The sequence below is a fragment of the Branchiostoma floridae genome, chromosome 12 (assembly GCF_000003815.2).
Source record: "Branchiostoma floridae strain S238N-H82 chromosome 12, Bfl_VNyyK, whole genome shotgun sequence".
NCBI lineage: Eukaryota > Metazoa > Chordata > Leptocardii > Amphioxiformes > Branchiostomatidae > Branchiostoma > Branchiostoma floridae.
In genome coordinates this window covers 10,002,881-10,018,032 of record NC_049990.1, presented here as the reverse complement: position 1 = coordinate 10,018,032, position 15,152 = coordinate 10,002,881, and the positions used below count along the sequence as shown (strand labels likewise).

The window sequence follows — 15,152 nt, the reverse complement described above, 5'->3', positions numbered from 1 at the left end:
ACATTAGTGTATGTTGCAAAAGCCATTGCTTCATTGCTGCTATACAATGAAAAATATTGTATGCATATACTTACTTGTTGGAGAATTAAAGCAAATTCATGTATATCAGTGGACAAAATCTAGTACTGTATTTCTGAAACTGGTGGAATTTAGTCATATGGCATGGTACAAGCCAGGCATGTTCATGTTCACCTATATGTGTGCTAAAAGGATGTATTGCTGTAAATAACAAAGCAACATTGATAATGATTTATGAAGAAGTCTGTCAGAAACAGTGTTAATTTTGCAAACATGATTAAGGAAAAACTTTGGCATTATGAACAATTGTCTAGATTGAAAAATTCCTTTCATTTTGTTTCAAAAATAGAAATGAGCTAAGAAATTCCAATGACCCAAAAGGATTTTGCATCAAGCTACTAACATCAGAGTTTCCACAAAGCTTCATGTGTATAACACAACTTTTTAATCCTAATACATACAAATCTACACCAGCTCTACAGTTACAGACTGACTCTGTCACCCTTCTAGACATGTGTGGAGAGGAAGCTGTGTACAGTGGCACCCCTCCAACCCCTCGAACAACCACCTACATCATAGAGGACCCCAAAACATGCTTTGAGACACTAAGAAGTATTATGGACTGCATTATCAAGCTGGAACAAGAACACATCGAGTACTACAAGGCATTAGCCAAGAGCACCAAATATGGCAGCGAGTAAGTTGTTTGTTTGGTTGGTTGGTTGGTTGGTTGGTTGGTTGGTTGGTTGGTTGGTTGGTTGGTTGGTTGGTTGGTTGGTTGGTTGGTTGGTTGAGTGAGTGAGTGAGTGATTAAGTGATTGATTAAATGTTGGATGTTTACTTGAAAAATTGCCTGTACTATATGTTAACATGTAATGGTTCATTTTGATAAGATGAGTGAGTACCAAAGGACATCATATTCATAGCTTCCATTCTGGTTGGTCGAACCTGGAAGAATCATACCACATGTTTGTCATGTGTTGTGTCAAAATTACATGACTGTAATGAATTTATTATACACACATTAAATAGCATGGCAGCTTCCTGCATGTCAAACAATACTTTTATCATAGTCATGTGAGTTCAAATACAAAGTACTGCAAATACTTTTCAGTTTGCTGTAATTTGATGGAGTGTCCTAATTTGTTTTGATTTCAGGATAGTGCAATAGCCACTTAGTGAATAGTAATGAGAGCACTGGTATTTTTTAAAGTTTGCGATGGAGCAGTCACCACAAAAACCCCAAACATAACATCATCCCAAAAATTTCAAGAATCACAGTATACAGTATGTGGTACTGTTGTATGATTAACTCTTCTGTTGTTGTGTCCTTTCAGACAAAAACCTATTGGAGGGGATGGTGTGAAACCAAATGAGCTGGAAGATTCCATGGAGGGGGAATAGGGGAGCAATATTGTGTACATGTATATAACAGGCCCAGGGTATCAAATGGAGAAAGGCACCAGCAACTGAGCATGCTACCGCAAGGACCTTTGAATAGGACAGTCTTTGGTTTGTATTATACTTTTTACAGGACATGCCTTCAGAGGATGTTGCCACTATGTAATTTTGAAATTAGATTCTATATGTCAAAACCACTGGTAGCTCTTTTGAATTTGAAATGTCAAAATCAGTTTCTGACACTGATTTTTCTTAGAATTTAGACCACTTTGTTGTATGTATTATACATATTTTCTTTTTTTTACAATTTGATAAGTCAATTTATGATGTTGTAGAAAAACAATAGAACAAAGCAAGACATGTAATTGTTACATAAACATTTCACACCATTATTATAACTCCTATTGCACATTCAGTTCTAGTATTTTCCATAAGATGCAGTTGACATGGCTTGAAAAATCAAAGACTTGATCTGCTATCTGTTAGTCCAAGTGTATCAACCCTGACAATAAGTAATTAAGGTGTTTTAATTGTTATTCTCTGATAGACCACAGTCAAATCAAATATGTGTGCAATGAGATCAGAAGTTTTCAACTCTGAATCAAGTCAATTTAGGAGCCATATGACAGTAAATCAAAACTAGGAAAAATCATGTGTACTTAAAAGGAAAAGAGCCAGTAACAAACATTTTCTACCATCATTCTTTTTCTGAAACTGCCATCAGTAATGCATATCCTGTTTGCTGAGATGTATGCCCGTCAATACTACACATTCTATAACTTATCATGTTACAGACACTAACTGCATTAAATTTTGTGTTTTGTTTTGTTTTGTTTGATATCTGCATGTCATTACGGACAATTTTAAGGATTTTAATCAAACTGTAAGGTTTTAGCAATGATTGTACATATCAAGTTATGGTTATTGTGTTGATAGGCAATTCAGGACTTAGGCATGGAACTCTTTTGAGTACCACATATCTGTTACTGATTTACTTAAAATTAGTTTTATTGTGAAAAAATGCTTTGAATCATTACTCAAGGACATAAAAATTGCTATTTCATCTTGTGCAACCCTGGTCTTAACTTTTTCCAAGTAACTGTTACTATTTGTGATAATCTGTCATATCTTAGCACAGAAGTGAGATTGTGCAACACAAATGATGCAAAGGGCAAAAATCAACATTCTTTCTAAACAAACTTGTATATATCATGTAAATATAGAGATATCTGCATTGTGTGCATGTAAAGTTGTAGATAGAAATCCATGTATGCCACCAAAAGTGAAATGTGATCGAATGGAACATTTTGTGATATGTTGATGTAAGGTAGAGGGATTTTTCTTTTGCAATTGTAATGTGTTACTGATGAGATGTTGAATATAAAAAAAAATGAATCTTTGATCTGAACCAGTTGCTTGACTGGTCCATTTGTCCATACTTTTAGAATAACACTCATTCAGTCGATAAGGCCTATTTAAGGAGTTGACAAGGAGGGACAACTTTAACTACCTATTTTCATTTGAAATGATGAGAAATAGAATAGCAAAAAGGCGGGATGCTCCAAAACATGACAAGTCTTTTGGCCCTTTTCTAACGAAAAACAATCAAATTCCGTTCTGGTATAAGATGGGAACTTCTGATATACATCACTAGATCATGCAAATAGGGGCCTCATTCACATGATTTATGACCAAATGCTACAATAGCCTTTTTTTCTAAGACGAGACAGACATGAACAACTTTAATTTTGTCTGTGTCTTCATACCTTTAAGTAAAGATTCTATGTTGTCAGGTTTGAGGGATTTGTCCGAAATTTTGCATGTCGGTGGCAAAACAGGGCACCTGGGTACAAACACCCTGGCCACACTTCAAACACCATAATTACTTTACGGAGGATTGTGGCCTTCGGATTTGTGTTTGATGTTTGGAATTAGTCTGGCAATGTCTTCGTGACACAATGTCTATTTGATTCTTATTGCCCGGTCACATAGGGTGCGGTCACACGTGCGTATATTTTCAAGTCAATATGAGGACCAAAAAGAATTATTACTAGTAGTCTCTACCATGCTCCACGGGTCACTGCAAAAATTGTAGAAATTGGACACATATACACATACAGATGACATGCCAGGCGATTTGGCTGGGGCGCAATAAAACCATACTTCTCGGCCAGTTAACTCCTCTGTCATGTTATCTGTTTATACGGGTCCAATTTGTACTATTTTTCCAGCGACCCGTGGAGCCTGGTTGAGGATAAGAATTCCATACGGACCTCATAAGGACTTATAAAGATATATACGCACGTGTGACCGCACCCATACATGTACATCGTAAGATGTACCTGTGACAGCATAGGGATCAGTCCCACGAGAGTGTATTCATGATCAAGTCCGTATGAATTGCGAATTGGTGTTAGTTTAGGTAAAGTTAAATGAGGGGAAGAATTTATCTTTTTACTTTGACCCAGCGTTATGCATCCAGGTTACCTGACCGAAAATACTAAAAGTCGGCCTCAAAGAATACCTGAGCTGAAATAATGGCAATACGCAGCTCATGCGGACGTGTATCTAAGCACCCTTGTGACTGATCCCATACCCGTAAATGACACTATAATCGCAGGGAAATCCTACATAAAATCAACCATCTCTGAGCGTTGTGCGATGTTCACAATTGTTTAAGTGCCGCACGATTTTATGTTTTCAGCTGTGGCTATTCTAAATAGCCGTGACTGAATGCATTTATGCTTCTTTAACGGACCACATATGTACCTAGCTGGCTGTGGTCTCTTTCATTGTAAAAATATCGAAAGAAAACATAAAAACATGACCCTTAAATAAGCTTACAAACAAAGTTACAAATCAGGCAACAGTACAGGGTGGTTGCACCTTCCAGCCGGCTCTACGAGTCGACGTCAGTCTATTTTGGAGCTTATACATAAAATGTGTTTTTCATTTCTACTGATATGCCCTTTGTTTGAACTTTGAAATTAGTCTGCTTATGGCTTACGTGATTCTTGCTGCGTAACAGCGAAAACAGCAACGAATAGGCCCTTCTGCAATGTACGTCGATGCGAGTGGGCCTCGACACCTTTTCTGTCCGCGTATAGAGGAAAATTGAGGTATTTTTTAAATGTTATTTCTCTCTACTATTAAAATGGTGTATTCCGTGCTTTCACTATAAAGAAAATTCCAACCTTTACTCTACTTTGTCCATATAAAAATTCAGAGTGCAATTGTGGAGAGGTTTTACGACACTGAAAATAGTATCAGGCATACGTTTTCGTTGTTCGTTTACCACATTTGTTTACTAGTATATAAACATTTAGAATGCAATTGTGGGGAGAATATGTTTTATGACACTACAAATAGTGTCAGGCATACGTTTTCGTTGTTCGTTTACCACATTTGTTTACTAGTATATAAACATTTAGAATGCAATTGTGGGGAGAATATGTTTTATACCCCCCTCACATGTAGCGAAAATCGATCGGACGACGAGTCTGTGAGCTCTAAATTACGAGTAGGCATGACCCTGATGGGAAGGGGGGAACTCTGCTATTTCTTCGTCGCCATCAGAGTCATGCCTCCTAGTAATTTAAAGCTCGCAGACTCGTTGTCCGATCGATTTTCGCTACATGTGAGGGGGTATAACGACACTAAGAATGGTATCAGGCATACGTTTTAGCTTTCGTTGTTGTACAGAAAACTACGCATGCAGCATTGACACGGTTAAACATGAAACATCAATCTCGTTTGGGGTGTTTTGGTGTTTTAGATAAAGCGGATCGACTATTAACTGTATCGTGCTGTTCAAAGACGAAGCAGCAGTATTAAAAGGCCATCCCTAAAAATCGTGACACTTTCATCACTAGGGAGTGCTTGTATGTGATTATACAAGCTGATATATACTGTGTGTGATACTAGAACATCGTTTTCAACAAGGTTATATGATCCTTTTTTTGTTTTCAAGAAGTGTAACATTTGTCTTTTGTTTATTGTTAAAAGAAAAAATGGCGGAAAGCAATACAAAGGCATTGCCAGTAAAGGACCAACGCAAAATGGAGACATCCACAAATGAGGAGACAGGGCCTGTCCCCGATGGTGCCGCTTCTGGTGACCACAACGCTGCTGCTTCGGTCGGTTCTGGTGCCCCGGGCGGTACTGATCGGCACACATGCCTCAATGTGGGAGACCACATCGTGGTTTTTCCGGGAAACGAGTCGTGCTCCGATGACACCTACGACAAGACAGCAGATGACGATTACACGGAACCCGAGGAAGTCCGATTTGGTCACAAGGCAAGAGGTAGGCCCAAATGACTCTTCTATTCATTTTATGCCTTCATACTGGCAGTTGTTGGTTGATTTTGTAAGTGTTAGTGTATTTTTCCTCGTTTTCATTCGGTGTAAGTTGACGTAATTCTATCCAAAAACCTGAAGTTTGAAATGTGGGTTATTCAATTCTGCGATGTTTTAGACAATAGAATGAATGGTAACTGGTTTTGGATTTCGCAATTCTATGCAATTAGCCGAATTATCCAAAAAGGCGTAATACAAATATTTGGAATCCACTGTATTAGTTTTGCCATCTTCTTGTGCAATATGTTTAAAGAATTTTAAAACAGTTTGTATCCCAGCAGTCCGACGCACACGATTGTTCTTTTTAATGTCTTACCTTGCGCCCTCTGGACGTCGTAAGTTCAGAAAAAGGGTTGACCTAGGTGTTTTAATCCGTCTTTCATCTTGTATTTGTATGTCTAAGGCTCAATAAAGATGATTCTGATCCCTTTCCCTGCAGTTCCAAAAATAAATGTTAGGGGGCTGAAACTTGCCCCACTTTTGTCATGACGCTGAAAGCTGTCTACCACTAAAATGTCAATACCATATCATGTCCGGGACAAGAGATACATTGAAAAAAAACTGCTATGATAGATTATTCTCATTAATTCTGAAAATGTACTCCTATTTTGCATAATTAGTATCTTATTTTGTACAACATTGTCTAATGTACCTACATATCACAAATCGTGAAAACTTGTCGTTCCCTTCTTGAGTTATCCGCTTCAGAAGTTTTTGACAAAAATGCCCCTGCTACCTCAAAAGTAGTCGCTAGGGGGCTTAAACTTATGTCACTTATTCCTGAGCACAAGAGCTATCTAAAACATAAAATTCGTGACCATAGCTCGTTCAGAGCACGAGATAGCAAAACCTTTTTTTGCATTTTAGCATGAAAGTTCATCTGTGTTGGTAAATGACATTGTGGAAAAACTAAACTTTATCTAACCAACACCAAGTTTGATTGGGACTTACCCCAAGTTTTCAGCCAACTCCGTCAGCCTTGTTTACGATGTTTGCATGATTGATGAGGAAAAATTATAAATCCACTACATTCGTGGAACTCTGGTTTAATACGTTCATCTTGACAATATTGCAGAGTCTAATAACCTTGTCACTTCTTTGTTTCAGAGCGTATCGTGGAGATGTGGAACAGGGCAAAATCTTCTAGGCTTTGCTGGATAGCACTTGGTTGTGGACTCACGATGGTCATCTCAATTGTTACCGCTGCAATCATGGAACTTCATCTCCTACGTGGAGAGAAGGTAAGCAAACATGGCTAAACAGACACCCCTGCTAGGGCAAGAGGTGTTTGGGACTGTTGTTTCTCTTGATAGCAGTCTCTCGTAGTTAGTTTGATTTCCTCGTAAGATGTGGTAGACCTGATCCTGTACGAACATGTACGACAGGTGTGCTAATGCCCCCTGACATAAGGCGAAAATTAGGCGGAAGACTAGTCTACGAGCTCTAAATGACATTTTCGTGAGTAAAACGTCCGGTGTTCTCACGATCACCATGCGATTTTTAGGGATCGCCGGCAATTTTCAGGGGTCGTACGATGGTCGCGGTGCAGCGAAACATGTTCTTAACATAAGCGACAAGTCGCAGGAGATCTCTGAGATCGCAAAGCTCGTTACCGAGTCGTGCGTGCGTGCGTGCAAATCGTGCGTATCTCGCAAGGGTATCGGCCAATAGTCTTGCGTCAATCCAACGATTGAAGACCGATAGGCGAGCACAGATATAGTTATTAATCATCCAGCGCAATTCGGTTGGCGTTCCGGCGACGTTCGCCCGACTTCCGTTTGTTTACAAATATTGAATTTCTGGGAATGTGATGGTAATTCTAACATTGTGGCCCCTGTGGTAGTATGTATGTAACAGGGTGCCCCTGTACTGTATTGTAGTTTAGCTGTGTTCCTTGCAGTTTCCAAGATGTGTGCATTTTAACTTTAGTTCCCTGTCCAGTACCCCTGTTCAGTTCTCAGAAAAGGGAGTGGGCGGCCTGAGTTAAATGACCCCAAAAGTCTTAATGACCTTCATCTCAGGGGTCTGGTGCCTGATGGTCAGTTTGCTGGTGGACACAGCCATATTTGGTAAAGCTAGGGACTGATCACTACTGACCATAGGAAGTTAGTCATGATGATGTCATGATGATGTAAAGAGAAACAATGTACTTTTTTCTGAGAAATATGTGTGTAGGCGGATAAGAAACATATAAATAAGGAAGTAGAATCCATGTACTCAGTTCAGCTTTGGAGAGAGAGAGAATATAACGTCTTCTATGTAGCTCTGGCTTCTGTTGTCCTTGGCTCGACTCGTACACACTAGAAGACCTGCAACTATCCTGCGAATTCTGTAAGGCACGCCTTGGAAGTCAAGATCACGACCAACCACTCCCCTTACATGTAGGCTGGCTTTGTGACACACTTTCCTTTCTTGTGTCATTTCTATTATGCCCGCGCATTCCATTCATTGGTTATAAAGATTCCGACAACAAAATAATCAACATTTATTGATCTCTTGCCTTTTTTGAGGAACGTTTTGTGTTCCCTTGTCCGCGTGCAAGAGGTCATGGGAGGTTCATTATAATAGATTTATTCACCGTCGATCGCACGAGTCTCGCTTATATGTGAGGGGACAGTTTTTGGGCGAAAAATACGCAAGACCATATTAAGATCTTAAAATCAGCCGACCTTCCTGCGATCGCGAAGTGCGTCCGAAGATCGTATATAATGTGAGGGGGGTATAACGTCACCAAAATGAAAACAGATCTGCAGTGAATATCGATGCCACTCGAAGACAAAAAGAAATTTCCAGACCATGCATGATGGATCATGATGTACAAAATGACTACTCAAGTAGTGGACGCAGCTCAGAAAAAACCCACAAGAAATACATGTATAATTGATGTGCTTAAAATTCGTTTTCTCTAAAGTTGAAGTTGTTCTGACCAATTATTTAAAAGCATACATACCAATTAAGACATACGATAATTACGCAACGGTAAGGTGCGACAAGTCGCTCAGTGTAACATACCCACCTGCTGCCGAGCCGCGAGCGAAGTTTTGCGTTACGCTAAAGGGTGGTTATACAGGCTAGGCCATAGCAAGTAAATGTTATGGATGACATCAGCGCGCGCATTAATTTTCGCCTCATTTAAAAAAAAAACAAGAATTTTTTTCTTCTGCAGGGATGGCCAACAATACGATACCAAAATAAGCAAATACGTTGTGTTGTAGCCTAATAATTGTACTTGTAGAAGGGACACTTGTAAGGTACCAAGGACTGTAGTTGTAGAAATGAAACTTATTGGATAGTTGTAAAAGTGACACCAATATGGAAGCTATGAGAGTGTGGTTACCAACTTTGTTGGTCATTCCAGTCTACCACACTAGTGTCATTTTTACCACACCAGAACATGTCTTAAATACAGGAATGAATGTCTTGTTGGCTCTGATACCATGTTTTTTCCCTCTAATCCTTTTTACAACAGTCATCACAACTTTATGTTGCCTATTTTTGGAAATGTAGCCATGTTTTTTTTTCACCCTTCTTGTTTTTTTTTGCCCTATCGCACTATTTTTGCAGTCTGCAGAGGATGTCATCCATAGAATTTACTTGCTGTGGCCCTATGTACAAATACAGACCATAACTTGTCTTGTCCACTTCCCCTTCTTCCTCATCGGGACTACAGGCAACAGAATCACTAAAAACTACCACTGCGACTACCAGTACTGTGGCTTTGCCTACCGACGCTATGACATTGCCAACCCACATTGTGGCCTTGCCGACCAGCGCAATGATCTTTCCAAGCACCAATGTTTCCTTGACAACCACCACTGAGACATTACCTGCCACCGCTATGACATTGCCTTCCACCGCCATGACCTTGCCTACCGCCGTTGTGACCTTGCCTACCACCACCGAGACTTTGCCTACCACCACCGAAACCTTGCCTACCACCACCGAAACCTTGCCTACCACCACCGAGACCTTGCCTACCACCACCGAAACCTTGCCTACCACCACCGAGACCTTGCCTACCACCACCGAGACGATGTCTACCACCACCGAGACCTTCTTAGCGACCACCAAGACCTTGCCACCACTGAGAGCTTACCAACAACTGTCAAACAGAGGTAAGCAATGTATCAATGACCCAGTCATTCAGCACAATGAGAACTGAATTGATTTTGTGGTCTATTAGGTTAATCTTTGTAAAGTTAGTCTAACAATCTGTGAGAGTTGATCTGCTCTTTTCTTGAGAACTTTATTCTCCCCCAACTTGTCAAAAGTCTGCATGGATTTATCCATCTTTTGCAACTATATCACAGTACAATGTGAGACTGGATGGCACAAATATGACAGCCACTGCTACGTCTTCATGGAACAAGAAGTCAGCTGGACTGACGGGCACAACATCTGCATGCAGAATGGGGCCCATCTGGTTTCTATCAGAAACTTCATGGAAAATATGTTCATCAGATCGCTCATCCCATCTGGTGTGTAATTAAGACTTATTTCTTTGTCAATGGTCACATTTTTTTCTAGATTCTATCGGAGCTTCATAATCAGTAGTACTTTCAAACACAAGATTCTTTCTCCCTTTTGGGGTAAGGAATTCTCGTTCCATAAATTTACAGTTTGACACTGACTGACACTCAAGAAACGACATCTCTCTCCTTTGGGAGTGAAGAAAAACGCAAAAGTACCGACGTCTTCGGGATGGAATGACCAATCATGTATAGCTATTGGTCACGTGACCCTTCACCATCGATGGATTGTCATATCATTAGTTTGTATGATCATGTGTCATTAGCCTAGTTGGTTCGTTAATCGAGCCAGGAGGGGACCGGTGTAGACGGGTAAGGATTTATATATTTGCGTATTGATAGTTCTTGACATCCTTTGGCCTCTTTTGCAGGCATCACGAAAATCGTCTGGATTGGACTAGAGAACGTCCACAAAAACAAAGATTGGTGGACGGATGGGTCACGTCTTTCGTACACCAACTGGGCTCCAGATGAACCAAACAACGACCACGTGGCCAGTTGGTTTGAAGGAGAAAATTGTGGATCCATGTTCTCAAGGGTATGTCCTTGTTTTTTTCCTCTTTCTGGCGTAACTCGTAACTTTACTTAAAGCTGTCGAAACCTGTAAACTCTGGTTGTTCGAAAGTATATCCCGGAAGTACCCTGACACAAAGCACTTCCTTTATATTGACAATAAGGAAGATCAATGAAGTGTTCCCAAATGTAACCTTTCCTGTAGTTTGAGGGCTGAATTGACCACCATAACTACACAAACGCATAAAAATATCCTAAACTGTCTTCAATCTGCAAACAATGGCAAGACAATGTTTGTATTATTAAATTGTATTATTATTACGTTTATTTTATCTCTGTTATAATGGCGATTCCCGTACTTTTGTGTTTTACTTGTGTATTATTTATTGTATTTCGTTAGTGGTGCCGTGAACATAAGCTTTTAGCTTGAGTGCGGCACCACTGTGTGTGTAATTTTGCATGTTCTTCAATAAAAAAAAAATAAAATAAAAAAATGGCAAGAGCAGATCATACATCATGATACTGGTCAAAAAATTCAAATGATGATTTTCAAGGAGACATTATCAACTCATTCAGAATGACACATGTGATTGTAACAAAGTTATATGTTTAATGCAATATAATATCCAACATTCAGTTTTTGGAAAACCAACTTGTTATCTGTTATGTGTATGTGTACGTTTGTGTGTGAGTGTGGGGGGGGGGGCAATAGTGGTAAATGCAAACACTACTTATTTACCTTGTATTTACATCAAACGGTAAATCCCATATTTTTACATGTACATGACTATATAACAAATTATATATGCTATGTTTTCAACAGACCGGCAAAACTTTTCTTTTTGGTCTTTTTGGTCCGGTGAAGGAGAGAGGCCAGTGGAACGACGCTGACTGTGACCATCTGTACCCCTTTATTTGCAAAAAGCCAATGTAAGAAAAATGATGTGGATTCAAATGCAAATATTGAAGTTTGTAGTTGAGATGCAAGAAACTTGGATGAGATGGTTGTATCAGAAGTTAATGAAGTTAACAGATCATGTTTCATGCTTATTATCAAGTTTATTTCCCAAAAGGAAAAAAAAATCACAATCAATATTTATGGCACAACAATTGCAACGGGCAAAATGTATGGCACGTTTTATATCAGTACATTTGCTTATAGCAATAATATAGTGTTCTACACGACTTAAGACTAATCACTATGCCGCTTTATCTGAGTGGTTCAATCCATAAGAAACTAGTATTGCATGGTAAATTGTATGTGTATGTATGGTAAATTAGAACTGTTTGTGTTAGAAGTAATACGATTTGATTTGAGAAAAGTGGTTGAGATGTATCGGTCTATGTACAGGGAAATTGCATCAGGGCATGTCATATTAGTAAATTGAAAGCCTTCGAGCTTGTCTTTGTATTGCTGGTGAATGATGATATCAATATGTATTGAGTAATGACCAAAAGAGAGAGTGAGAAACTGACATTTTGATGATTGTTTTGGTTTCTGTATTCAAATTGAACAAAGCATTGGGAATTTGGTGTTGCACTTTCTCCATTGTACAGAGAGCACTGATGATGTTCGTCATCAGTGAAATATCATAACTATAAGAATTACGAGATAACTTCATAAGCAGATGGTGTACAATAGGAAAGGCTGCTGGCGTGATGTATTTTTTTAGATTCATATTTTATCAACTTTCATAAAACATTAGCAGCTGGACTACCGATGCTGCAGACAGAACACTGTCAGTGTGCACTGAAGAAAGAATAAACTTCACATTTGAACTTCTTTCTGTCTCTTATGGTACCTTTTTTCTCAGGTAGTTTGTTCCATATACTTACTGTTGTTGGAAGGAAAGTTCTCCTATGTCTGACAATGAGAGAGTCAGGGATCTCTAGAGTGTTTTGTGCTGGGATATAAACTGGTGTGTCACCCGCCACACTTGTTTGTGTTTAGGGACGAGACCATTAAGGCCTAGGTCACAATTGCCATCCCGGGGCCCGACCGGGTAGCTTTCGGGAGGGAAAAGAATGATATAAAGGACATCAAAATACACGAAATGTCAACATAAGATTCTTGGGAATTACATGCGTATATTTCTAGGTATACATTTTAATTTTTCATTTCTTTAAACATCCCGGCCGGGCCCCGGTTTTGAAATGTGACCTAAGCCTTAGCAGGGCTGGTGCCTCTCCATAGTACATACGGTAAAAAAAGTTAGCATGAAAGTTAGCATCTACATTAGAGCACATCGGCCGACACTCAACAGAGACGGGGGCCGATATCGTCTGCCAGGCATTTATGATTCGTTACTCGAATCACGTGTCTCTAAGTCACGTGATCAGAGTATCTGAACCGTCACTCATGAAGAAGGTCGACGGAAGTGCGACTGAAAATTCGAGGTGAGAATAATTTGTGTTGTATGACAGTTGAAAAACTTCAAAACGGTAAAAAGGTGTCTATAAAAGTATTTACAGTGTTCACTTACACAGTGGCATAGAATGAGAATCATATTGAAGAGAGACCAAGAACCTGACATGTTTTGGATTGCATATTATTGCAAGTAATCAATAGCTGAGAATAGAAGACTTGTCTTCTTGAGCATACGGTTGTACACTTACGCATAAAGGTAGCATCCAGTCTTGAAAAGTATGTGTACTTAGTGTCTCACCAATCAGTATGATAAAGCAGCCTTCTGCAATAACTGCAATCACAAAAACACTAGAGCCACATGATCTGTTCGTAAGAATGTTGACTAATTTGTGCCTTGCACGTTAACTAGTCTATCACGAGTCACGACTCCGAGCCAGAGCATATTTTGCAGGTTGCACTCTGCCTTACAATAAGTTACATATTCAATTACTACATTCTGGGTAACTGTCTTGGTTAACGCCTCAACGAATGTTTCAACACGTATACGTATTTGTAAGGTGATATTATCATGTAGATGGCCTCTGCCGATTGTTTGAATAATAAATCATATAAAGCACGGACACATGAAGCTTACATGTATCACCGGAATACTAGTATGTAGATTTTTTATGTCCTTCTATATCAGAAATTATCATCTGTCCAACATAACGCACAGAACACACAAAAATCAATGCGCATGCAGCTGACACATATATGGTAGGCTCAATAGTTGTTTTTTGTTTGTTTGCTGTGAATCATGGGTCTCACGACGCCCACGAATGAAGATACGTATTCAGTTAATACGTGCATAAATACTCTTAACGACGGCATAACGTCAACAAAAATAACACGTGCTGTGTACACGCATACTACATGTAGTAGGCTTATATACACATACAGATGACATGCCAGACGATTCAGCTGGGGCGCAATAAAACCATACTTCTCGGCCAGTTAACTCCTCTGTCATGTTATCTGTCTATACATGTCCAATTTGTACTATATTTCCAGCGACCCGTGGAGCCTGGTTGATTCCATACGGACCTCATAATTATAAGGACTTAAATATATACGCATGGGTGACCGCACATACGATGTACCTGTGATAGCATACTATTAGGGATAAGTCACACGAAAGCGTATATTCACGTCCGTATGAGTTGTGAACTGACATTTTGTTGGTTTTGTAGATAAAGTAAGGGAAGAATTTATCTTTTTTTTTACTTTGACCCACCGTTATGCAATCCGGTTATTTGACCGAAAATACTACTTCGTCGGCCTCAAAGATTACCTGAGCTAAAATAATGTCAATACGCAGCTCATACGGACTTGAATATACATTGTACTTGTGACTGATCCATGTCCCGAAATAGCACTATTATCGCAGATAAATCCTACATAAAATCAACCATCTCCGAGCGTTGTGCGATGTTCACAATCTTTTAAGTGTCGCGCGATTTTATATTTTCAGCTGTCTGTTATGAACAGCCGCGACTGAACGCGTCTGTGCCTCTTTAATAGAAAAAAATATATGTATCTAGCTGGCTGTGATGTCTTTCATTGTAAAATATTGACACCTAACAACATATAACGTCCTTGCCCTTACAAACAAAGTTACAAATCAGGCAACAGTACATGGTGGTTAAACCCTCCAGCCGGCTCTACGAGTCAGCCTATATTGTAGCTTATAAATAAAATGTGATTTTCTTTTCTGTTTATATGCCCTTTGTTGGAACTTTTAGATTAGTCTGGTTATGGCTTTATGGCGCAGTATCTACGTACGTGATTCTTGCAGCACGTAACAGCGAAAACTGCACCGAATTGGCCCTTTTGCAATGTACGTCGGTGCGAGCGGGACTCGACACATTTTCTGTCCGCCGATAGAGGAAAATGAGGTATTTCTTAAACGTTACTTCTCTCTACTAT

At 39.4% G+C, this 15,152-nt stretch overlaps 2 protein-coding genes across 6 annotated transcripts in view; both read left to right on the top strand.

Moving 5' to 3' along the window:
• Positions 1-2,821, top strand: part of LOC118426920 (ras GTPase-activating protein 3-like) — a 22,272-nt gene extending 19,451 nt beyond the window's left edge. For all 4 annotated transcript variants that reach the window (XM_035836547.1, XM_035836548.1, XM_035836545.1 and 1 more), the window contains 2 exons: positions 529-715; positions 1,356-2,821. In XM_035836547.1, the coding sequence (XP_035692440.1) occupies positions 529-715; positions 1,356-1,422 (254 nt within the window). In that variant the 3' untranslated portion in view covers positions 1,423-2,821. The remainder of the gene's footprint in view (positions 1-528; positions 716-1,355) is intronic.
• Positions 2,822-5,229: 2,408 nt separating this feature from the next.
• On the top strand, positions 5,230-12,602 carry LOC118427712 (aggrecan core protein-like). 2 transcript variants are annotated; one of them, XM_035837623.1, is made up of 6 exons: positions 5,230-5,724; positions 6,885-7,018; positions 9,448-9,892; positions 10,088-10,255; positions 10,678-10,844; positions 11,643-12,602. In XM_035837623.1, the coding sequence occupies exons 1-6, from the start codon at positions 5,367-5,369 to the stop codon at positions 11,751-11,753; spliced, it is 1,383 nt and encodes a 460-aa protein (XP_035693516.1). In that variant the 5' UTR covers positions 5,230-5,366; the 3' UTR covers positions 11,754-12,602. The 2 variants fall into 2 exon arrangements, with proteins under 2 accessions (XP_035693516.1, XP_035693517.1); XM_035837624.1 differs by lacking the exon at positions 10,088-10,255.
• The last annotated feature ends 2,550 nt before the right edge of the window (positions 12,603-15,152 follow it).